Raw genomic sequence first — 25854 nt, 5'->3', positions numbered from 1 at the left:
AGTAGCTTAGGAGATCTAGAATCAGGGAATTTGGGTTTGTAGTCCCAGTCTGACACATGTAATTAGTTTCATGTCTTTTATAAAGTCATCTATGTTATTCAGAGCCTCAGTTTTCTCATGTATAAAATTAAGAATTACAACACTATCTACCACACAACTTATGGGGAAAACACTTATATTTAAAAATAAAAAATGGAATTCTTTTTCGTTTTGTGTGTGTGCATATGTGTGTGTATGTGTGTATAAATTTCATACATTTTAAAAAAATATCCATTCAAATCTGGCCTGTGACTCTGGGTGACTGTATTTGCCTCTGCTCCTCATCTAGAGAAAGAAATGGTAAACTTCATAACATGAAGGCATAATGGAAATTTCCTCATAAATAGTTCCTTATGTTGACTTGTCCCAACAGGTAAATATATAGGAAATAAGCAATTAAAATACTTCTTCTCGCCTCCAAATTTTACATAAAAATGAACATAAATTCTTATACTTACCTCTTTTTCAAATGAATCTTTTAGCAATAATTCTGTGAATTAATCTTTTAGGCAATAATGTCACTATTGCTGAATTTTATTTGAATTTTGAATTAACGGACTACTAATGGCCTATGTTGTAGAATGATATTACAAAAGTTTTATATCAGTTCCTAATTTAGTTCTCACAATCACTCAAAAAAGTAGGATTCACAGGTAGCACATGTTACAGCATATATTCATGGAATATAGAATTGACATAGAAATAATCTAATCCTATCTCCTCATTGAAGAGATAAGAAAACTGAAGACCAAGAGAGAAAAGTGATAATCTTCTCATGACTACATAAACATTATTATTTCCATTCTTCACATGAGTTTCCTTTTTCAACATTACTATGAGATAGTGCTAACAATCGGATTAGGTTTTATAATTCTAATTTTTAAAAACAATTTAAGACAACTCCTTTAGGACTTATCCTAAAGGATAAAAAGGGATATTATTGTGGAAATTTGGGAGGAAGGGGCAGGAATTGTTCATGTTAATATTTCTACTGACTTTTATCATCTCTATGAGAGAACCTGGAAAAAAAAGTTTAAGAAAAAGAAGCAGGGAGAATCTGAGAACTATCACAGTAGCCAATCTATATTCTTAACAAACTGTAAAATAAAAGCAACTTGAGAAGTAGTCTCAGAAGAGCTAATCATCTCTAATATATTATAAGGAGTATTTTATATCTATCAAAGATAGGAAGAACTCTTCTATGGACCAACTTGCTATGTAGCTGTTGTTTTTCCATTCAAATCAGGACTCTTTGTGATCCCTTTTAGAGTTTTCTTGGTAAAAATACATTTTCTTCTCCTGTTCATTTTAGAGGAAATGAAACAAACAGGGTAAAGTGAATTGCCTAAATCACACAGTTAATTAGTGTCCCCCACAGAATTTAAATTCAGGAAGATGATTCTTTCTGACTCCAGGTTTAGCCATCTAAAATGTTCTACATAGCTTGATGTAGTGGATCATAAGTCAGGAATCCCTGGATTCAAGTCTTGCCTCTGACACACATCACCTGTGTCTCTTTACCTCTCAGAGCCCACAGAAAATTCCTCAAGACTTCAAGTTTCTGAAGCCCAATTAAGAGAGGGAGATTCTTTGTTAATAATCTTTCTGAACAACTCACTCAAGGCCTATCCACACTATAGACTTTCTATGTGGGATTTTAAAATGGAAAACATTATCTGATTATAAAAGATCCTTCCATTTTAAGAAATAAGCTACAGTGTAGTATTGAAAAGAGGAGATCATCCCATAATCATGACTTTGACTATATTTTATCTTAGGATAATTACTGATGTTTCAGTTTCTTCTTTTGTAAAAGTGAGAGTATAAGGCCTTTTTAAATAAAATTATATCTCTATATTTTAAACTGTTAAATCCTATACATATATATCTTATTGCATATAATAGCAATATATAAAATCCTACATAAATATCTTACTTTATATAATATCAATATATGTAAGAAGTATTCTTTGTTTTTCTTTTCTGGGCTTTCCCATCTGTATAGATCTAGTTTATAAAATGAGACATTTGAAGGTTTTGCCCATTTGCTGTGGTTCGGTCTTAGTTTGGTGATGTTCAGACTTGTTATACATCTCCCAAGAAATCAAGTATTGGCAACAATATCCCCTTTTGAAATGCCATACTTTTGCCTGGCTAGGTGCTCAGAAAGCCCCAGTTCTGTTTCAGCATGCCTCCTTAGTATCAATACATGTCAAGTCTCTGACATTGGTTGGTCCAGGTGTTGGATAGAAATAAAATAGTTGGGATGTATTCCAGCTGACCCTTCTCTTTAAGAATAGTTATCCAGCATGGACCCCTCCTCCCCCCAACTCTTGCTTTCATGCTTTAACTCTTTCCCTAAACTAAAGCAACTTCAAGCTCCAAGATGTCCCTCTTTCTCATTCACTTCTGCTCTCATTGTCCTCTTTTCCCAAAAACATTTTTTGATTCAAAGTTTATTCAAAGTTAATCAGCTTTTAAAAACCCTAAATTTCATGGATTCATGCATCCCTTTTCTCAAATTTCTGCTTTCCCTCACTGGCTTATCAACATGTGTAGACAAATTGAGTTCTGATAAGTTTCCATTTCTAATTGCATGGTTGATTCCCTTTAACATACATTAGTTGTATACCATTTTGTCAAATGATAACCTTTTATTTGTCATAGTCTCTTTAATCAGGTACAAAGCCGAACAGATTGGCAATAAATGTTTATTATCAGACTGATTAAAATGCATATTCATTACATTGTTTAGTTGTGGGTGGAGATAGAGAATGGCCAAAGGTTTGTTCCTTTTACAGTCAAGGTAATAGTTTGAATCCAACAAAAAATGGGAATCATTAAAAGATTTTGCTAGATTACACCCTAAGAAGAGAGGTCAATTTCTGACCAAGGTCAGTAATTTCCCCTGCCCTCTAGAACTTAATTTACTAGAGACACTACGTCACACTTACAAAAGAGAAATTTGTTGTATTGTATCTTTCCTGTTATATAACTTATTCTACATACATAACAAGCACTTGTTCTTTTTAATTTATTCAACTTAACAAGCATTTATTAAGCACCTTTGATATATGCATAGCACTATACTAGATGTTTAGGATACAAAATCAATAATAAAACATCTCTGTTCCTTAAGGAGCATACATTCTACTACGGATTTACTAATTATATATAAAGTAACTTTCCAGAGAGAGGGGAGACTGCCAACAATTGGGGTAAATCAGGGAAGTCTTTACTCAAAAGGTTGAGCTGAACCCTGAAGAAATTCCAAGAATCCAAATTGTAGGTGAGAATATTCCACGCTTGTATAAAAGCATGATGGCAAAAGATAGAGCACTGTGTAAGGGGTATAGCAAGTGGGCTATATTAGATGAAATGAAGTATATGAGGACATGCAATTCATTCGGAAAGATGTCTAGAGCTAGAGTCTAAAACACTTTAAAATGCCAAACCAAGAGGCCATAGGGGGAGACCTTCTTGAACAAGGGTGTGACATAGTCAAAGTTATTCTTCTAAAATATCAGATTGAAATCTTTGTGGAGGGGGATTACATGAGGGAGAGCCTGGAAACATTGCTCCTGTAAAAAGTCAAAGATACAAAGATTCAGATTGGATCTTAATTTCTTGTGTTAGTCCCCAAAGCTTTCACATAATCACTTCTTTGTTTTAAATCTCTCTAAGAAGTAAAAGGCATATGACGGCAAATTATTGTATTATCTCCTTCTCTTGGGATGGGGTTGGGGATGGGGCTTCACTTTTGTGAACAGCTTGAGGGAGGTTTGTGAGTAAAAGGTTAATTAGGGATTGCACTGTGGCAAAATCTCCCCCAAGCATTTGCACATACACAAAAGCTCCATTTAACCACAAACATTTCAACATTGACTACTGTGTGAATGGACTTGTAAATATGCTTGTACTTTTTCTTTTCCTAAAAAAAGAAATCATTCCCTATTTCCTATCACCAAATATGCCATTATTATTGCCATCTCTATGTTGTGCCATTTAGTATTGTATATCATTAGCAGTTGTAAGTAATATATTATTTGGTTATATGTGTAGACTGTTTTCCAACTCTTGACAACAATTTCCCAATTTGAAGATCATAGAATTATAGGATATAGAATCAGAGGAGGTCTTAGAGTAATCTAATTCAATCCTTTTATAAAGACAAATGGCTTGTCTAACTTTGGTCCTCTGAGTTCAAACTCAAAGATAAAATAACTTATCCAAAGCTACACTGCAAATCAGACACTTAGCCTGCTTCTCTACTGGTGCTTACTTTTTACTACAACTCTGCTGTTAGTAGCCCCATCCTTCTTTAGAGTTAGGGATAAGACCAAAGGGGCTAATAAGGTCAAGATTCCTCTCCCTTTCCACAATTATGAGTCTAGGAGTTTTCTCAATTGCATCACCAGTTCTTTTGGATTTCATAATTATCCTAAGAATTGGTTTTATTTTTCCACTGAAGGATGTCTTGTCAATTTTTTTCCCCACAAAGAGAGTCCTTTCTTTCAATCCTTTCCTCTGTCTCTTCTTCTTCTCACCCACCTCATCCTTGTCACCTCCTACACAACATCTGTGGTTCTTAGGCAAAAGCACAAGTTATTACAAAAGTTAATCAGATCTACCAAAAGATGTTTGTATGGAAAATGTTCTATTTTTTTTTTCCCTTTCCACATCAAAACAAGTCTCTTTTGCATGGGCCTTGAATAGCACACAAATGAGTGGACCAGAAGATCTTGGGGCCCCACTCCCTACCCCCCCCCCTTCTTGTTAAGTGGTAAAAGCTGCCCGCTTTTGACAAGGAGCCAGAACAAACACCCTAAGGATGAATGTGGTGAAAGACCAATGCAGAGGCTTATACTTGTCAGTTATCCAGCTTCAAGCCCAAGTAAAAAAGCGTACAGCTTTAAAAAAAAAAAAAAAAAAAAAGCTCTCCATCACTCCCATGATTACAGGTTCTCTGAAATATGGCCACTGCATTAGATCTTCTACACTTGAAAGACCATTAGAAACCACCTTTCCAGAGCAGGGTTGATGCAGTAGCATGTAAGGCTCTGGTACTACCAGTAATGACTTTATCTCTGCCTCAGAATGTTCTGTCAGGTTGCAGGTGGGGAAACCAAAGCAGGCAAGAACAAATGAGTCCAGTTTTGAGCTCCCCAGTGAATTGTTTTGTTTTCCCTGGTTGGCTGATCAGGAAAATCAAGGAAGAATTTCTAGTGGGCTTATTCACGATCACACTCCCTCTCTTCATTTCCACTGAGATGCCAAAAGATTGGCTTTACGGGAAATCACAAATTGTATGTGAGGATCTTTCAATAAACACAATTCAGAGGGATAGGTTTTGTTGTTCACCTTTAAATGATTTCCAGCAGAATTTATAAAGTACTTTACAATTCATCTCCTTTGATCCTTACAACAATCCTGTGTGTTAGATGCTGTTATTATGCTCATTTAACAAATGTGTCCTCGGGGTTAAGTTACTTGCTCCCCAATAGGGTCCTGGAGCCTATAAAGTAAGAAGGCAAAATCTGAGCTCTTACTCTATGCACTACCTAACTGCTTCTCATAAAAACAGGTAATTTATGCTTGACTTAGCATAAACAAAATACAAAAGATGGCATCTTTCCAAGGAAGAGGTAGATATCATAGGATTTGGATCTGGATGGATCTATGGTCCAAAAAGGCAAAATTTAATCCAATTATTTTCAACAAGCTACCGTTATTAAGCTCCCAATAGAGGTGTACCAAGGACTGGGAGTACCAAGTCAAAAACAAAATAGTCACTCACTTTAAAGATCTTAAATACTTGGGGAAAGTACATGTACACATATAATACAATACCAAAAAAAAAATTTTTTTTCATCAGGAAGGTAGGGAAATAATAACAATAGGGCAGATCAGAAAAGATATTGTCAGGTGAACTTGGAAGAGAATCAAGAATTCTATTTGTCCATGATCAGGAACTAGAACAACATATCAGTATTCTTTCCCTTAGATCACATTCCCTCAGTTCTTTCTTTTAGAACTATGGTTTTGATGTCTTCAGTTCTAACTGTGTATATCTGTATAATGTACACAGTTCTAACTGTGTATATCAATTGTAATTTATGTGTATGTCACACCTTTGCCATTATATTCCTCTTTATCTATGAATTTTCATGAAAAACCTTCAAACTATGGGATATATAGTCTATTTAACATAACAAAGGAGTGATTTATAAAAAGGCGGATCCAAATATCAAGGAAACAAGAGCACCTAAAAGCAAACAAAACAAAAATGAAGAAAGGACTATGAAAGGGAAGAAAAAGAAAAAATAAAGAGGAAGCTGAAGGGAGACAAGAAATCCATAGAGCATTAATATTAGCCTAGAGTCCAAGGTTATCTTAGTCATAGTTTCATTTATATTATTATTATTATTATTACTGTTTATAAGTACAGCCATATTCTTAATTAAAAATTTGTTTATTACCTTGGTGATCAGGGACAGACTGTCAGGTGCACAGAAACCTTATTTTTGCTGGGTACATTTCAGGAGGATGAAGGGGAAAAAAAAAACCAAAACGTGGCCTTATTGAATTCTTACCTTGTGATTCTGTCCTTTACCTGTGAAGAGGAAAATGTAAGAATGGAATGGGAACAATGGAAAGGAGAGGAAAATGAGGAAAGGAATAGTTTTCCTTCAGAGTTTCAATAGAAAGTGAATTCATAGTTGCCTATATCTGAGATTACCATCAGTTTAAGAAATTAGCTTATTTGTATTCAACCTTGAATATCAAATAAATCCAGAATTATTTGCATTAATAAATAAGATAGAGAAATTTACATGAAATAATAACACTGCAAGAGTGTCCAAATGGTGCCATGGTCTGTAGGTGCTGTTTAAGGCCCCCATTTTGTAGGTGAACAACCTGGGTTCATGATTCCCAGCTGTTCAGTCCCAGACATCCTGGCTGGTTTCAAATTGAGGCTGTTAACTGCATATCACTGTATCTGTATATCACATTTTGTCACTCTATATACATGGACTTTCATAGCCTTTAAACATAGAGATACTCTAGTCTGTTTAATATGACAGATTTAAATATTAATCATTTTAATTTTGTTATCCATCTCCTTCTAATATAAAATATATATAATATTCAGTCATGCAAATATTTATATTGTAAATTGTGGTATTTTTTTCCTAATGGTTCAGGGCTGGGTAATCTGGAGCTGTCATTGTTTAAACTCTTGTTTTAAATTCCCGAATAGAATGTCAGATCCTATACAAACTGAAACCTCTCTGAGTTGATGTTGGTTAAAAAATTTACAACTAGGTTTCTTGCAAAACATCTGCAGTTGTATGTTCTCCCCTGGTCCTCTTGGGAACATTCCCTGTCTTTTTCTTAATTATTTTTTTCCTTTCTGAAATTCCCCAGAAGTGATTATTCCTGGATTTTTTTGTCCTACGGTTTTATTTTTATAGACATGATTCTACCAATAAGGAGAAACCAAATAATTTGGTTATTACTTTAAAACATTATTTTCTATGAGAGAATGTTTTAGTGTAGAAATAAACATGGCTTTTAAAAAGACACACAAATGAACACATCTTGAATAGAGAGTCATATATTTGGAGCTAAAAAGACTTTAAGGGACAATTCCTTCATTGCTCAAATGAGGAAACAAAGTAAAAATGACCTTGGGTGACATACAAGATGGTGGCATGAGACATGGAATTTTATATTTCCGGGTTATTGAAGGTCTTCAAAAACATGACCAAGGGGATCATTTGTCAGGGATTCTATAAAAGTTATTTTGGTTCTAGATTAAGTTAGACTTTTTATTCTGGAATAGATTGGCTGAGATGACTGCTGTGATCTTTTCCAATTCTGAGAATCTATGTTTGTATAACTAGGTGCCTTGCCAAAACACCTGGCTATTTCTGTGAAATTCTCTGAATTAGATGTCTTCATGTAACTAAGACTCTGGGTTGTTTGACTGTGCCATGACTAAACAGACATTAAGGATTTAATTGCCTTACATAGATCCCTTTATAGATCTGAAAAAAATTAAATGCAATTCCAAGGAAGAGATGAAAAATAAAGTAGTCTTCTTATTGGTGGAATCAGGTCAGCAGTTTGTCTAGGGTGAGGGGAAAAATATTATTGTTCTTTTCCACCCCATTTCTTTGTTCTCCATGTCATGGCTTGGAGACTGTGGCTACTATGTAGAACTGATTCCAACGTGAAATAGCAGATCTTAGTCATAAGTTTGCTATACAGTTTGAAAATATCTGCAGAGTGAATTCTGTATTTTATATCTCAGCTTTTTCATTTTTTCTCTCAAGATCATTTAAAAGTATAACTGAATATCCCTTTACTTATTACCATCCAATTCTTTATTTCCTTTGGGTTCATGGATTTCCTTGTTTAACTTGACATAATAGATTCAAAATCTTGCCCTTTTATAGTAATCATCAGAGCATTTTCTACCACACAAAATTAGGGAAGATATTCCCAAAAGTTTCTTTTGGTTATGTGATTGTTCAACCAGAGTTTCTCTGCATAGTCTCAGCTTTCTTGTGGTTTTGTTTGCTCTTCTGTAAGAGGAGCATTCAGAAATTTCTTCATCCAGCAAAGTCTGGGGAGGAGAGGAAGCTGGGAATAGGGACAATTGAGTATGGTGGCACAAATGCAAGAGAGCAAAATCTCTCAGGCTGTAATAACACAACTCCTCCTCCCCTCCCCCCATGGCTGTCTTTTTCTTAGATTCCCCGAGCATATGGGTTAACACCATTTGGCACTTGTGTGAAAATATCTGGTTGTTTTTCTTGGAGCACTAAAAGCAAATGAAAACGAAAATTTTCATTTTCCCATGGCCCACTGGCTCATGGGATGTTGGTTGTTGGCAGAAAGGACCTTTGAGAGAAAGCCAGATTTTGTACAAAGGACCCCCAAATTGGAGGACATCTGCTCCCCTCTATACAAACAATTGATGAGTCCTATGTCCTTGAATTGCGGGGCAACTCTGCTCAAAAATCACATGCATTCTTATATGTCTCTATCTCCTCCTTCCTTCTTTCCCTTGTTCTTGGATTTAGAGCTCCTTCACTTAAAGAAGAACTTCAGTCACAGAGCTCTTCAGTGACAGGGATTCCTTTTTTTTTTTAAACTTCTATCCATAGCATGTACTTACCACAATGCCTAACACATAGTAATTTCCTAATAAATGTTTGCTTATTTATTTTTCAAGGTCACTTAGTAAATGTCTGATTTGGGATTTGAATCTGCATCTTTCTGACTTTCAAATCCAGTGTCCTATCCACTATATCACAATACCTCTCTCTTCTTTTCTTCATTTTAGATGATAAAGAAGACATTTTTATTATCTTTGCTTCTTTTTACAAATCAGTGAAAACATGTTCAAATGTCTTACTTTTATATTCTGGACTACAAGAAATATTATTTATATACTAGATTTGGAATAGAAGGTTTTTTAGGGAGGAAAAAAGGGCAAGGCAAGAAAGAAAATATCTGGAAATGGAAGCAGATTGCTACAGTGAATGCAGAACTTGGAGCTATAGAGCTTACATTCAAATTCTGACTCAGGTACCTATCACCAGAATCACCTTGGGAAGGCATTTCAACGAACACCCTGAGCTTCAGTTACCTGTAAAATGATGTCATTAGACTAAGTGGCTTCTACCATCCTTTCCAGCCCTTAATCTGTGATTCTGTGCAAAGGTTTAGTGATAAATCAGAAAATGTCATTTCCGGGTTAGGATGTGGCTAAAGAAATCTTTGCTTCTCTATGAAGCTATCACCAATAATTCCAAAGATCACTGATTCTTCCCCTTTCTGGCAACTCATTGGACTTATCATCTGTACCCTATATGATTTTTCCACAAACTGTGATTTAACTAGTGAAGGGAATTCTCACTGTGAAAGTGCCCTCCAATGATGCAGACTTGCCTTGAAGTTGTTCATTCATTCTATCCTGTCTGATGTCACAACAAGGCAATGATCCAGGAGGCGTACCTTGGAATACTGAGATGTAAAGATAAAATGAGAGCACTTTGCAGACCTTTTTGCAACACTTTACAGAGTACTATATAAAGCCTGGCTATTAAGTGACTCATCTGTAATCATACAACCAGTGTGTGTCAGAGGCAGGGTTTAAATCCAGGTTTTCCCAAGTCTATGACCATTATAATAGATAATTAGTCCAGGTTTCCTCTCTATCTTACTTGATTATGTTTATTACATACTGTCTGTCATTTCTATTTGCACTATTATGTCTAAATCTGATCCCTTCAACAAGATTATAAAGTGGTAGGGACTAGGACTGGCTTATAGCTTCTTTTATCTTCTTAGTATAATCCTGAGCTCAAAAGGCTGTGTTTAGGAAAACCTCAGCAACTGAACATTCTAAAGACATCCTAAGTTCCTCTAGAAAGCAGGATATAATAGACCCTGGAGTAGACCCAGTGAGTTAGCCTAGTCTTCTGGAGATTTATGTGTGCCAGAAGGGGACTCTGTGCCATCCAATAATGGAATAGTGTCATGGCCGAAGCTGTGTGGGCATTGTTGAGGAATATCAGGCTACTTGAAGCACGCCACGTGCTTTGTGACTGACCTTTTGGAAAAAACAAATTTGTTCCATGAGCATTCTAAGATGCTGGGAACATTCTTTCCATTGGCCATGCCTTATTGGCAATGAATCTTTCCATCAATATGTAAAGATATAACTCATATTCCTGAATCTCAAGTTGTCATAAATCAGTCTTTGATTCATGTTCTTATCAAGGGTTTCCCGGAGAAGCTCAGAATTTGACGTATATTGCCACACCTAATATCTCTGCTAGGAATATAGCACATGATTATTTCTCTTCCAAACAAGCACAGAATAGTCTTTATATCATCATATGCTAAATGAAAAGAATAAAGGAATTACAAGTCCATCTTTTCTCCAGAAACATAGCACTCAAGGTTTCTATCACAAACCTGTGGCTGAGATTCCTCTTCATTGCCTCAAACCCATCCTCTGACCAAGAGCCTCAATTCAGGCTCATTTTTACTTACATGGTCTCTATTTAAAGACTGAATTAGAGTTGGAGTTCAAATTCTGGCTCAGGTATCTATTATCAGAATTATCATTGGAGGTCTTCAAAAGGAAATGAAGGGAAACTTCTCAGAAACCCAGATAAGATTCATGCTTTGAGCAAAAGTATAACTAGATCATTTCTGAGGTCCCTTCTGAAGGGTTTCAGTGAACACCCTGAACTTGAGTTGGAGTTGGAGGATCATGAGACCATGCCTTAGATGAATTACTTGGAAGTATCTGGTGCTGAAATAGTCAAAGAGAGGTATTTTTGTGTCCCAGGTCTATGACAACCTATTGAAGTCCATAGAACCTTCTTCAGAAAATTATTTTTACATGATTGAATGAAATGCCCAATTTTGTTTGCAGGTTAGTGAAACTATATGTTTATTTCCCCATTCAGAAACATGGACCCCTTGAAATCTACCCATGGATTCCCCTGAAAGTCTTTGGATTTTAGATTAAGAATCACTGACTTAGGAGGGAAACAAATTACTGCCTTCAAATATTTGAGCATATGTCAGACTTCTAATTGGCACCAGAAGCCAGAGTTGAGAACAGAGGTGAAAATTAAAGGGAGGTGGATTTGGGATCAAAATAATGAAACATTTCCTTATAATTAGAGTTGTTTAAAAATGGACGGATTGTTGCTATGGATAAAATGTTATCACTGGAGGTCTTCAAAAGGAAATGAAGGGAAACTTCTCAGAAACCCAGATAAGATTCATGCTTTGAGCAAAAGTATAACTAGATGATTTTTGAGGTCCCTTCTGAATATGATTGTATGATTCTAAGTTGGAAAAGAAAATTTTTAATTTTGGATGCCTTGAACATCTAATCTAATAACACTTATCATCAATATCTTCCCCTACACTTCAGAATTTTTCCTTTTCATTTCCTATTTCCATACTTCAGTGTCTTACCTGGGTAGTCATCTATAGTTAGCACTTACTTTCATTATCTGACTCATTCCTCCAGGTATCTGTTTGCTATAGTGATCATTTGCCAATTTGATCAACTAATCTCCATTATACTCTTTTAGTGGAAACAGTGGAGACAGAATAGTTCCTAATCCTTATTTTCTACCTATATAACATGCACATTTTAATAGCTTTTTTGAGAAAATGAAGTCTAAGATACTTTTCAATTCTACATCTATGATCCTATGAATATGAACTGGAACTTCAGGTAATCAAACTGTCAATAAGTATTTTTTTTTTTAAGTATTTATGTATTGTGCCAAATATTGCGTTAGATACTAGAATTTAGCAGATACTATTGTTAGACTGGTGGAAAAATACTAGGGTATTGATGGACATTGAGATCAGCCAAAGGTCACAGGACATAGGTGGTCACTTAGATTAAGTATTCTTTCTTACTAAGCATCTGACATATACTGAATATAACAGGCACATTTATTCCAAGAGGAAATTGCTTGTCAAACAGATGAATCATTTTTCTTAAAACTTCTATCTGATGGTAACAACAGCCAGATGCACTTTTCAATTGAGAAAAAAAATAAACTCATGACCAGACTTACAGACAGGTCTTTTAACAAAGTATATTCCTAGTAACATTTCTTTTCTGATAGTATATATCGTGGTATATCATGTACAAAGCCTTAAATCTGAGGTGTTCTCAAACCAACTATATATGGCAATAAGCTTTGATGTGTCACTTGGTGTCCCTATTAACTATAATCATCCAGCTAGTATATGTCAGAGGTGGGATTTAAACCCATTTCATCCCAGTTCCAGGTTCAGCCTTCTATCTGCTACCCACTATTACCTATATGCATTATTTTAGGACAGATCCTAAGCAGTAATCCAAGAAGATCTCTATTCCATTCAACTCCATACTAATGAAACAACTTCATTTTTATGTGATTGAAAAAACATTAAGAATAATGGAGACTTTGGTTAGAAAACTATTAATTTGTGAAAATCCAAATAAACATTCTCGGTCTCCTCACACCCACGAGAAAATAAAAACTTCTCTCAACAATAAAAGACAATAGACCCATTGGTACTCAAATGTATTCCTTGGACTGCTTCTTGTTCTCATTCTTAGGTGTCCGATAGTAGCCTCAAAGGACAGGCTTCTGAAGACTGATTCAGAAATCAGAAACCAGATTTGGTAATGAGGAGAATGGTGGAGGAGGGGATAAGGGTTAAGCAGTGTTTCTGGCTTATAGACCTCTGGAAGAGGAAGTGGCATTATTCATTTGAAAAATATTACTCTATGTGAATAAACAGCCATTAAGTCCCCACTGAATGGTTAAAAAAAAAAGTAGAACTCTGACCAGTGATGAGGAGTTGCTTACTCATGATATCTTCAAGAGGAAAATACCAGGCAGACCACATATGTTACTGTTTATGCTTTTTATGAAAATGAATTGAATGCTTGTAAAAGGATTTTGAGAAATCTGAAATTTGAGAAATAGAAACACATGCATGTGTCATTTTGTCCCCTCAGTCTTCTTCAAACACAAAATATTCTTTCAATAAAGACTGCACATCTCATCAAAATCCCTGATTGTTGGTCTGCAAGATACTAAAGACTTAAATTTTGTCAATTCTCAATCAAAAGCATTGATGTAGATGGAGCTTGATGGGCACTGGATGCCACTGAGATTTCTTGAAAACTTGCTAGTGCTTTGGACTTGTAACAGTTGGTATGAAGCAAGTTTTCTCATCCCAGAGTCCACACATTCCCTTAACATGAACATTTCCTTCAATTATTTCAGGCCATTATTTCAAGAAAACATCCACACAGGCTCTAAAGAATTTCATGATAAAAACAATATAAAAAAACAAAAACAACCCAGATTCAGAATGCCTGGTTTGGAGACAGAATTCCTGTTTCAATAACTGAGACAATATCAGAGATGATGACCTAGAAGAAAAAGAAGCCAGGAAATTATGAGTTGTAGTTCACAGGATATAACAGTTTAGGAGTGGGAATGCCTTGTTATCAATGGAAAAGTGGTGGTAGTATTGGATTTTGAGTAAGAGGACCTTGTTTCAGATCCTAGTTTTGTGACTTACTTGTGTGACTTTCTTTGTGTTCATGCCTGAAAGCTCTCAGTCTAGTTTCTTCATCTGTAAAAGAAAGGGGTTGACCTCCCTGCTAGCAAATTATAGGAACCTTGGGATTCTTTTTCACTCTGACTATTTCAGTACTTGAGTGCCTTTGCTTCCTCCTCTATGACAGTTCATATTCCTCTGACTCCTTAGCCTGGGCTGATGAATGGCCGTGGCCAACAATTCTCATTATTTGTTGCCTACCCTTTGTGGTCATAGAAGTCTCTGAAATCAGCTAAAGCAGGCTCTAGGCAGTGGTCCCCAAAGTTTTTCCAGCTTGATAGTACCTAAAGACACTAGAAAACCCTTTGAGAATCTTGTGTGATCCTCCACTGGAAAGGAGGAGTAAAATAGAAGTATTACAGTATAATTACTGTCCTCCAAATGAGGAAAGTTCCCCAGCTAGTGGCAAAATGGATAGAATTAGATGATGAATCTTCTTGAATTCAAATTTAGCCTCATATATTTAAGTAGCTGTGTGACACTGGGCAAGTCACTGTTTACCTCCGTTTTCTCGTTTGTAAAATGAGTTGGAGAAGGAACTGACAAATCACTCTGGAATCTTTGCCAAGAAAACACCAAATTAGATCATGAAAAATCAGATATGTCTGAAAAATAAAATAAGAACAAAAGACCCCCTTTTCAACTGTAATAAATCTCTTGTTACAAGGTCTCTACAACGTTTAAATATCATAGTAATACTAGGAAGACAGTGAAAGTCCCTTTGCTTCATATTTGAACTGGACTTAGTACATAAAGTAGTGTTACTGGTCTGATGTTGTGTTGTACTCTACCTGTAAATATATTGTGTCCAAGTTTCCCAAAAGCTTTGCTGAGTCAGATCAGTATTGGTTGGGTAAGAGTTTATCAGATTTGATTCTTCATCTTGTTATTTTCCTATATGAGACTACAGGAACATTGTGTGTTTGTGAAAATGTCTGTACCTATGTGCTTTTTAGAGACTGACTTCGGTAAGCAAACTTTCAGTAGAGGGTCCTTTTCCTGCCTTTGCATAATAAGCCCATTCTCCTATCCTCCAGATCTGACATATACACCTTCTTACCTCCACCCCTTAGATTCCTTACCTTCCTTCCAGACTCATCTCAACTGCTACCTCCTACAGGGAATGCCTCTCTGATTTCAATAATTAATAGCACTCTCTCTGTCCTATTATATTTTTGTTCATGATAGTGCTTGATAATTGGGCACAATGCTAGGTTTTATGTGGAATCCAGAAATTGTATAGATTTAGATTTTTTTTTTTAAATAAACTGATAGGGTATTTGAAGACATGATACAAAATTTTATGCACACTTAGGCATGTATGCATAAGCACATTTTAGGTAAAAACTTCAAGGTTACATACACAATTAGATTCACTGGATTATGTGCTTCAAGCTCAAGAAAACCCTTCCCATTCTTCCTTGAAGGCATCTCTACCCATGCCTGACACAGTGACCTCCTTAATAAATATTTGTTGAGTTGAATTTTTAAAGTTTACATTTCAGGATATGATTATTTATAATAAATAAAATGTAGTCCCAGAAACATCTATGATTACAACTACAAATACCCAATATGGAGTCATTCTTTATAGACAAGTTCTATCTTCTTCCAGGATTTTTTTGGCTGATGTGAAGAAAATCTCTTTACTATCACTTCAATTTTCCATCCTTTGATGGATTGTATTGAGTTCTCCTATATTTCTCATATTGACTTCTCCATTTTCTATCTATATCAGATATTCTGCATCAGAGACCTTTTCTTATACACATACAGGTTCTCTTCTTTTCATGTCTTTCTCTTCCAGTTCTATTACCTCAAAAAAAATTTTCTCTTGTCATATGTCGTATCATATAGTAAAATATCTGTTTTTAGAATATCTGTTTTAAGAAGTTTTGATTGATCATTAATAGATGAAATAAAAGCTAAAGAGATATAACATGTATCTAGAGATATGTCAAAAGTTCATTTAAAATTTGAAGTGTTGCAGAAAAAGTTTAGTCCTGATAGTATCTTTAAGAAGATATGTATGAAGCAAGAGAATTGTATAAATATGTTTACACATATTGGATTAACATATTTTAACATGTTTAACATATTGAATTGCTTGCCATCTGGAGGAGGGGGTAGGGAGAAGAAGGAGGAATTCTGAAATACAAGACTATGCAAGGGTCAATGCTGGCAAATTATCTGTGCGTGTATTTTAAAAATAAAAAGCTTTAAAAAATTTTTTTTAAAAAGAAGATATGCATGAGAAATGGTCAAGAAGTCTCTGTCCCTATGGGAATAACTGCCTTCAAAGCTAGCCTCTTCTCTGGGTGCCAGCTGTTTGGACCTAGCATGGAAAGATAGCAATTGATTAGTTCAATCAAAAGTTATTATGAGAAAGCTTCTGGAATTGTTTGATCATCAAGAATGTAAACATACAAAGCCTCTTTGTCTTACTACTACTGATAATCATCATATAAATGTTTTTTGAATCTACTTCTAATAGATTCATGAGTATGGAGGGGGAGGGAAGGTTAGATGGAAGGAGGTGGGGGAATCCCCATAAGATGAGTAGATTGGTCCATGCGTGATGTTTTGGGAGATGATTCAGTTTGTTTCAGAGGTGTCTGAGCACATGGCTCATTTTTGTGGTCAAATCATGTAGGATGCAAGAATTACATGGTGTTATTTAGAAAATTCAACATGGAGGGAGGAGGTCAACATGGGGGGAAAGAATTAAGGAACATAGACTATACAAACATATTTAGAAATGTTTCCTCAATGTCCCAGTTTTCCAGAAGAAGAGAATGTGTCAGCTGCTCACTGGGAATAAAGTTACAAGGCTGCCTTATTGACTTTCAGCCTAATTTTCATGGCTTTGCATGACTGGGCCATGTGTAATCTCAGCAGCAGCTCTTTGGCTGGATGTGGGGGGGGGGGGGAAGGAAAGAGAAGGAATTTGGCCAATTTTGAACCTAATTTCCAGAACCACAGGACATATTTCCTTACTCTCAAGGTAATGTGTGTTCAAAGCATAGCCTTCAGTATGACCACTCTTCCCCTCAAAGCACTCTCATTCAAGTTTGTTGGCATATGTCTTTCATTGTAAATAGAACTTTTTTTTGAATTGTTCTCTTTTTCCTCTTAAAGTTATGCAGCCAATCATGGGTTTGATCATTTCCCTGCCTCTGGTGAATCCTTGGCTGGCTTCCCAGGGGATAAAGTGAAACTTGTCCACAATAAACAGTTTATATATTAAGAAATACACTCAAAGTCTTAATCCCTGGGGGTGAGAGGCAGCTCAGCATAGTGGGCAGAGTGCAAGATTTGAGATTAGAAAGTACTGATTTCATATTTCAGGCTTGACACTCACTAGCTCTGTGACCTTCTGCAAGCTACTTAAAATCAGCTTCCTCATCAATGGGAATAATATCTATATTATCTGTCTTGTAGAATTGTTGATCAAATGGGATTTTGGTGTACATACATACATGCATAAATTATATAATGTGTGTATGTGTATATATGTGTGTTTGTGTCTCTCTATATATTGGTATATATTTGTGTTATAATTGAGGAAGTACTTGGGTAGCTACCCAATAGTACATCATATACTGTACATCATATACTGTATATGATAGTACATCATATACTGTAAGAGTCCAATGTTATATACATGATGCCAAACTTCTGGATAAGGAAAAAAACCAGTCTATCAGCTGTTGAAACATCTGGGGAAGATGCAGATCAAGCATATGATCACTGACTAAATGTTTCAATCTTTTTCCAGATATTTGGCATTATACAGGCAAAACTATTGTGTCACTGTTAATGATGGATTTCACTTTACACCTGAACCTCTGTTAGAGCCTGTTCATTGATATATCAAATAAGTCAGAAACTGTTTGACAGAAGGGGCCTTTGATCATTGAATGTGTTTTGCTGGTATCAATGCTGAACCATAAAATACTGAGGGTGCCTGTACATATGGAGAATTTTAAGCTTTCTCCATGTAGAATTGGGTTTTTAATTTTAAATTTTAAGCGTATGTGCTGGGGATAAATGGGATATAATTTAGAAGTTAATATTTTCCCTGTTGATTTAAATTGAAATGGAAGTCTAGAAGAATTCAAAGAAACATAGGAAGGTTCTTTTTTGAACTGATGCAGAGCAATGAAACGAAAGGATTTACATATTACTATAATAATGTAATTGGAAACAACACCAAAAGAAAATGTCTTAATAGTTAGCATTTATATAACATTTACTATGTGCCTTATAAATCAATATTGTGGCATATCTAGGTAGTTCAGTAGATAGAGCATCAAATCTGGCTTCAGAAACTGCCTCAGTTTCTTCATCTATAAAATGAGCTGAAGAAGACAATGGCAAAGCACTTCAGTATCTTTGCCAAGAAAACCTCAAATGGGGTCACAAAGAGTTGGATATGACCAAATGACTGCACAGCAGCAGTACTGTGTTATAGGCACCATAGTAAGCAATTTACAATTATTAACGCACCAGAATCCTGGGAAGTAGGTACTATTAGGATCCCCATTTTATAGAAAGGGAAACTGAGGCAAACAGCATTTAAGTGACTTCCTCAAGTTCACACAGTTGGGAAGTGTGTGAGACAGGATTTGAGCTCCAGTCCAGGTGCTCCCCACATTAGATTAAGATTCTCTAGGCATTTAAAATGAATGGGTTAGATTAGGTGTCCTCTAAGATGCTAAAAATCATATAACTCTCTACTTGATAGAGAGGTGGAATAGCGCTTAAGCTCTCAGAAACAATTGCTATGTGTCTGTTTTTAACTATTTTTCTTCTTATGTTAAGGTTAATGTTAAGGTTATGTTAAGGCAAGATTGTTTTATCAGTAATCAGTGAATTGTAAAATATAAAATTAAAAGGCACACGATTAAAAATAGATCGATCAATTTGTATCAAAGCATAGAAATGCATGAAGATTTTTAGAAATTCTGGCTAACCAACTTTCAGAGTAATGTGAACATCTCTACAGAATTCAAATTTACCACATAATAAGTCAATAGTCATATAGTTTGGTGCTTAAGATCTCACAATGAGTGGTCTAATTTTAGTTATTAAGTAATGAGCACTTACCTTTGCAGAGTTTTGTATAATTTATGTTTTGCTCACACAATCTATATTTGTTGGTTCTAATTCACTCAGTATTTCATGTGACATCATTTTGTTTTTCTCTCCTTTTCCTTTTATCTCTATAGTTTGCCAAGGAACAAGTAATAAGCTGACCCAGTTGGGTACTTTTGAAGACCACTTCTTGAGTCTCCAAAGGATGTTTAATAATTGTGAGGTAGTACTTGGAAATTTGGAAATTACCTATGTCCAGAAAGGTTATGACCTTTCCTTCCTAAAAGTAAGTATGAGTTGATTATCCTCATCATCCTACCCCCAAAGTAGGGTAAATGAAAGATTACTTGGGCAATAAATATTATCATGGAGTGAAAAACTCCAATATACTTTGGATTCAGGAATTAAAATTTCGAGACAGATGTATATTCAATATGAAATTTTCATCATATTATATTGTTTACACATTATTTTTTCAAAATAAACTGAAATAATGTTCATTTCCCCTATATGGAGAGGTTTGTATCATGGGAATATTCTGAAGTATCTCATAATTTTAGAATTCATAGTGAGATGAGGAAAGGGGATTGATGGGCAGCATTTTTATTTAAGTACCAGGAAAAGCTCAGAACAGTGAAACTTGGATTTACCAGTTTTCATCTAATTTTAGGCAAATAGGAAGATAGGTTTCTTTCTGTTAAATTGCCTGGTCAAATGACTATTGGGGCTCTGAAATAACCAAGAGAGATCTTTAAAGCTGATTGATTTTGTAAAGGAAAATCTGAGTCCTAAATTACTTTGTCAGCTCCTGATTAGTTCTAACACAGTTATATATTTGTATACTATTTTTACATTTATATAATATTTTCATGCATGTTCATTTCCTCCATGACCTTGTCAAGCTGATCATTATGCTTCCAATACATAGCTTTCATACTTCTACTCAGCATCCTTCAAGGCTGAGCCTAATTGGTGCTTTCTGCATGGGGAATTATCCTGCTCTATGCTCTTTCCCAAAATAACTTTGTATTTACTCCAAATAAAATTTGTATTTGCTGAATTCATGTAGTCTTCCCCATCTCATCCCCCTAAAGGAAATACAACCTCCTTATGAGTAGGGAGTGATGTTTTTATATTTACTATGTTCATATTGTTGCCCCTCATCTTACCCATCTTATCTTGCCAAGTAGACTAAAAACTCCTTGGGATTAAGGAATATTTTGTTTTTAGTAGCTATGAACTCTGAAACTGATATAGTGGGCATTTAATAAGTGTTTGAATGATTGAATGCTTGTATGGATGAATGAATGCTTATACTCCTGATGACAAATAATAATGTAAATAAATATAAAAACATAACCTCTTTATTTCTCTAGACCATCCAGGAGGTTTCTGGCTATGTGCTTATTGCTCTCAATACAGTAGAGAAGATTCCTTTGGAAAATTTGCAGATCATCAGAGGAAATGTGTTATATGAAAACTTTTATGCACTTTCTGTGCTCTCCAATTATGATGTGAATAAAACAGGAGTGAGGGAATTGCCCATGAGGAGTCTCCTCGGTAAGATATTTATAATACAGAGATAAACTATGAGGGAAAATAAATTGAAATTCTACATGGCTCTCACATGTAGGATTAGCAGACTTTGGATAGGGGTAGAAAGATGGGGTTTAGAGATGGGGAAAGATATCCTAGGCAGGAGAAACAGCATGAACAAAAAAAATTCTGAGCTGGATGTGGCCTGTTCATAGGAATCCTCTTTTTGTGGCACCAGAGAGAATTAATTGAGACTCTCAGTTAAGGCTAGGATAATTGCTTTCACAGATTCACTTTTATTCTCCTGTTAACTCCCACTACGTTGCCATTACTTGGAGCAACATTTGCTCAAAATGCAGTAAAAATCAACATAGTTTTATCCGAGGTCAAACATCCTTTCTAAAAGTACAGATGAGCTAACAGTTGAGAAACTGAGGGTAAGCAGTAAAAAAATTTTAAGGAAGGAATGAGGCAGGGGAAGGAGAAGACCATAAATTTACCAGATCCCAGGAACAGTAAAGCAAGAACAGTCAAACTATGCATACCAATCCTGAAGCATTTCAGTGAACCAGACAAGCCTCTAGATATATTCTGCAGGTATAGAAACTGGAAACCTTTGTGCTTTCTCTGAATCACCCATATCCTCCATTCTTTATCTGAGGAATTTCCAAACAATTTGGTTCTTTCTTGAAAATGTCTCTTTTGTATTAGTGACTTTCATTCTACTTCAAGTCCCCATCATCTCAAACTTTGTATTATTAGATGCATCCTTAGTTAGTGTAGGTCATTGGTTGTCAAAATGTGGTCCAGAGAATTCTGGAGCTCTCTGAAACCCTTTCAGAAATTGATTAATTCAAAATTAGTTTTTAATCTAATATGGTAAATATCTACAAATTTAACCCTCATTTAAAAAAAAAAAAAAAAACTCTTTGGACAAATCCTCAATGATTTTTAATAGTATATTTATACTGAGGACAAAAGTTTGAGAACCACTAGTCTAGATCCATCCTGATTTCTAATTCACTTTACACAATGCTACCATGTTAGTCTTCCTCTAATAGGACCTTTATCATTATCATCCCTATTGTTCAAAAATCTTTACTGACTTCCAACTACCTCTATGATACATTAGAGACAAATCTTGTGATTTGATTGGTCTGCAGTGGTTCTCAAACTTTTGTTTTCAGTATCTTTATCCTATTAAAAATTATTGAGGATCTCTCTAAAGCATGTTTATCTGGATTATATTTATAGACATTTACCATATTGGAAATAAAAACTATTTTTGAATTTGTAGACCCTCTAAAAGGGTTTCAGAGATCCCCAGGATTCTCTAGACCATACTTTGAGAACCACTGGACTCTAGGGAATTCTTAGTGAGAAAATTATCCCTCTTCTTATGTGGCTCAGTATCCCTGCAATACACACACACAGTCACACACACACCCCACCTTGTGGTTCCCTGCTACTATAGTGAAAAGAAATCTCTCCCCCTGCCTTTCCATCATCTAAATCCTGTCCATATTTTAGAGCTCAAATAAAGATGTGCAACAGCAACAACAAAAACCTTCACAAACATTGTAATTAGAATACAATTAAAGGTTGTTTTCTTTTATATATATAGAAATTCTTGTTGGTGGTGTTCGGTTCAACAATAACCCAGCTCTGTGTAATGTGCATACAATCCAGTGGAAGGATATTGTGGACTCCAGCTTTTTCAACAATATCTCAATAGACAATAACAATCCTCCTAAGAATTGTAAGTATTCTGTAAACTTTTTTCAGTTGCTAATTCTGGCAATTTTCTTGTTCAGGAAAGGAGAGGAAGAATATTCAGCATCTTTTCCATAAGCCCATCCATATCTCCTTGCCTTTTTTTATCTTTTGAAAGGTAAATGAGTTCTCAAGATTGGTAAAACAGAATCCATATAAGGGGGAGAGGGAGTGAATATACTGTTATGTGAGAGAAAGTAGTCACCCTTGTAGTTTAGTGTATGATGTTACCTGTATGAGCCTAGACAAGTATTTAAGCTCTATCTCAAGTTTTCTCATCTGAAAAAGAGAAGGTACTGAATAGTGGTTAAAGTCCCTCCAGCCTCTAAATAGATTGCTCTAAACAAATAAACGAATTGAACCCCTTTTCTCAGATCTGTAGAGTGTCATAAGAGCTAAATTGGCTTTCAGGAACTATTTAAATGGGTAGGAAGAATGTTGAATTGTCCAGGCTAGTAACCTGAACTATCACTCAAGAAACATCTCTATAAATATCTACTTTAATTGTTAAACCATAACGTAATCCGATCAGACAACCAAGAAAGCCTTTGTCTCCCCAAGTAAAGAATTTCAATTAATCACTCTCTCTTTAATGATTCTTGCTATGGTTTTGACTCTCTGGACTGGGATAGGAGCTATTAGAGGTTAGTCCCTGTAAAGACTAATCATTGTCAGAATTGTTCTCTCGTGTATTTTCTAATAGGGAAGCAAACACTTCGTGCAATCTCTATGCTATTATTTCAATATAATGTGGATAATTTTTGTCCAAAGGATGAGACTAGTTATTGCTATCAAGTCTGGTTGTTCTCAATATGCTCCGTAGTCTGAGTTTGGGTCATGTATATGTCACAATCAAATATGTGTTGAAGAGTCAAATTGACGTGTTTGTTTTAACTGTTATTTTGCGTTCAGAGTTTCTTATGTAATGCTTTAAATCTAAAAAATTTAAATAGATTGCTCATAGCAATCTATTAGGGGCTGAATAGACCTTAGGGACTACTAAAGCAGAGTTGTATATTATTGGCTCTTACTAAGAATAATGTATAAATTTCACATTCATTTCAGAGTCTGAGTTCAACATTTTTCTATATCAATACCTGTAATCATAACATGGGATCTTAATTAGCTGGTGCAGTGGATAGAGCAATAGATTTGGAGTCAGGACGACCTGAGTTCAAATCCAGCCTTAGTTATTTACCACCTATATGATCTTCATCAAGTCACTTAAACCCAATTGCCTAAAAATAAAAATAAATTATCCCAAATTACAGTATAATCACTGATTTAATTTTCTTTTTAACCGGTTGGGTGTTTTGGTATTGCCCTATGCTGTGCAACCTTGAAGGGCAAATATGTATAGAATCTTTCACATGAAGAAATGACTTACAGAATTTTACATGAAACAATAAACAAAAAATTGCATGGTGCAACAATATCTACACAAAGACGTAACAATGTACTTTCAGGTACTTAAGAAATCAATAGTAGACTATACACTAATGAGTTTCTTAGACTTTTGAGAAACAGATTTTTTTTCACCTTCATAGTTAGAGATTCAATTCATTCAGAAGGATTAATGTGGTAACTCAAAATGGGGAGAATTTCCTATCTTCAATGACTGACAAAGCATGAAAAAAATAAGCAACACGACAACATTGTTTATTAAGCACCTATAATACACAAAGCACTGTAGCACCAAGAATGTAAAGGTAACAGAAAATGAACAGTGTCTTCAAGCTTATTTAATGATCTTTGAGAAATCCCTTAAGTATGATGTTATTCAGTTATTTCTTATATGTCAACAGGCTTATAGTGGGGCCTACCACATAGTAGGTAATTAGTAAATGTTTATTGGCTCTTGCATTAGTGCATTCAACTCTTGTAATAGAACTTCTTAAATTTTTTTTTTTGAGTTTTTAAACTTCTTAAACTTTTTTTCACTTACAACCCTCTTTTACCCAAAAAACTTTTACATAACCCCAAATATACTGATATATAAAATAGGCATACAAATCAAAACTTACTGATAATAAATCATACTCTCATCATACCCACATTCAGTTATGAGAACCATATGGACTTTAAGTTTAAGAAAGCTGGGCAATGTCTGATAAAGCAAAGCAACATAGAGTAGTGGAAGGAAGCCTCACCTAAAAATCAGGAGACATAGGATCTAAGTGCCAGCCTCAGTGGATGATCTTATTAACAACTTTAAGAATATTAGCAGTGGAAATGAGAGAATTTAGTTTGATGTCCTCATTGTAAAGGCCCGGAGAAGGTGGCTTAAGATCACATCTATTGGGGAGCTTTCATTCTTTTATCTGCAGCTAGTTTTATTGCTTATTTTTGCAGTTTTTCCAGTTTGGGAATTTGGTAATAAGAGCCAAACTTATTTCAATTAATCATATACTGGAATTTTATTCATTTATCTTTTTCATAATTAATTTTAGGTGAAAAGTGTAATTCTAGTTGTCCCAATGGAAGCTGTTGGGGTCCTGGACCACACAATTGCCAGACTTGTAAGTATATGGATTTTTGTACTTATTTTTGCACTGAGTTTCTTCAAATGAATGGACAATAATCCAAATATATTCCAGGTGGGGATAATAATATCTGCCCTCATTTCTCCTGCTAATGTGAGGCCCAAGATATTTCATGTAAAACACTTGTAATTATTTTTTTCCAGTGGACACTAATTATAAAAGCTATTTTTCTGATAATGGCTTGGAACCTATCTAGGAATCTTAGCTTATTTGACTTCACCAGGCATGGTGGTGAACTTTTCATTGCTAAAACTCAATTAAGGGAAGGTAAGACTGGCCAATTCGCACTGGTAGTGATTGTTGTGCTGACTCTTAGCCTTCCCGGATTGTTCTTCTGTCTGGTTGTTGAAGGCTGGATGCAATATTGTCAGCTGATTTCAAGAACATAAATAGATCTCTTTGCCTCTTGGATATTTAGTTCCAGTTGAAAACTAAATTTCATATGACCCTGAACTGGCTTTTGACTTCTTCTCTGGATCTATCTTGCTGTACAATCTTCCTTAATTTATGAAAAATCTCTAGTGTCAGGCCTGAACAAGGTCAATGAAAAAAGTATAATCATCACAAAGATTATTCTTCTCAGTGTTTGTAGTGGAAAATGCTGGAGAAAAAAGTTATGAGGGGGCAGTTAGGTGGTGCAGTGGAGCACCAATCCTGAATTCAGGAGGACCTGAGTTCAAATTTGGTC

At 35.2% G+C, this 25854-nt stretch overlaps 1 protein-coding gene across 2 annotated transcripts in view; it reads left to right on the top strand.

The window, feature by feature from the left end:
- EGFR (epidermal growth factor receptor) overlaps positions 1-25854 on the top strand; it is a 224592-nt gene that overhangs the window by 132227 nt on the left and 66511 nt on the right. For both annotated transcript variants that reach the window (XM_031957089.1, XM_031957084.1), the window contains exons 2-5: positions 19449-19600; positions 20691-20874; positions 22475-22609; positions 25074-25142. In XM_031957089.1, the coding sequence (XP_031812949.1) occupies positions 19449-19600; positions 20691-20874; positions 22475-22609; positions 25074-25142 (540 nt within the window). The remainder of the gene's footprint in view (positions 1-19448; positions 19601-20690; positions 20875-22474; positions 22610-25073; positions 25143-25854) is intronic.

This window comes from Sarcophilus harrisii, chromosome 1 (genome assembly GCF_902635505.1).
Source record: "Sarcophilus harrisii chromosome 1, mSarHar1.11, whole genome shotgun sequence".
Taxonomy (NCBI): Eukaryota; Metazoa; Chordata; class Mammalia; order Dasyuromorphia; family Dasyuridae; genus Sarcophilus; species Sarcophilus harrisii.
The sequence above is the reverse complement of the archived record's forward strand: the minus strand, read 5'-3'. Positions and strand labels throughout refer to the sequence as shown.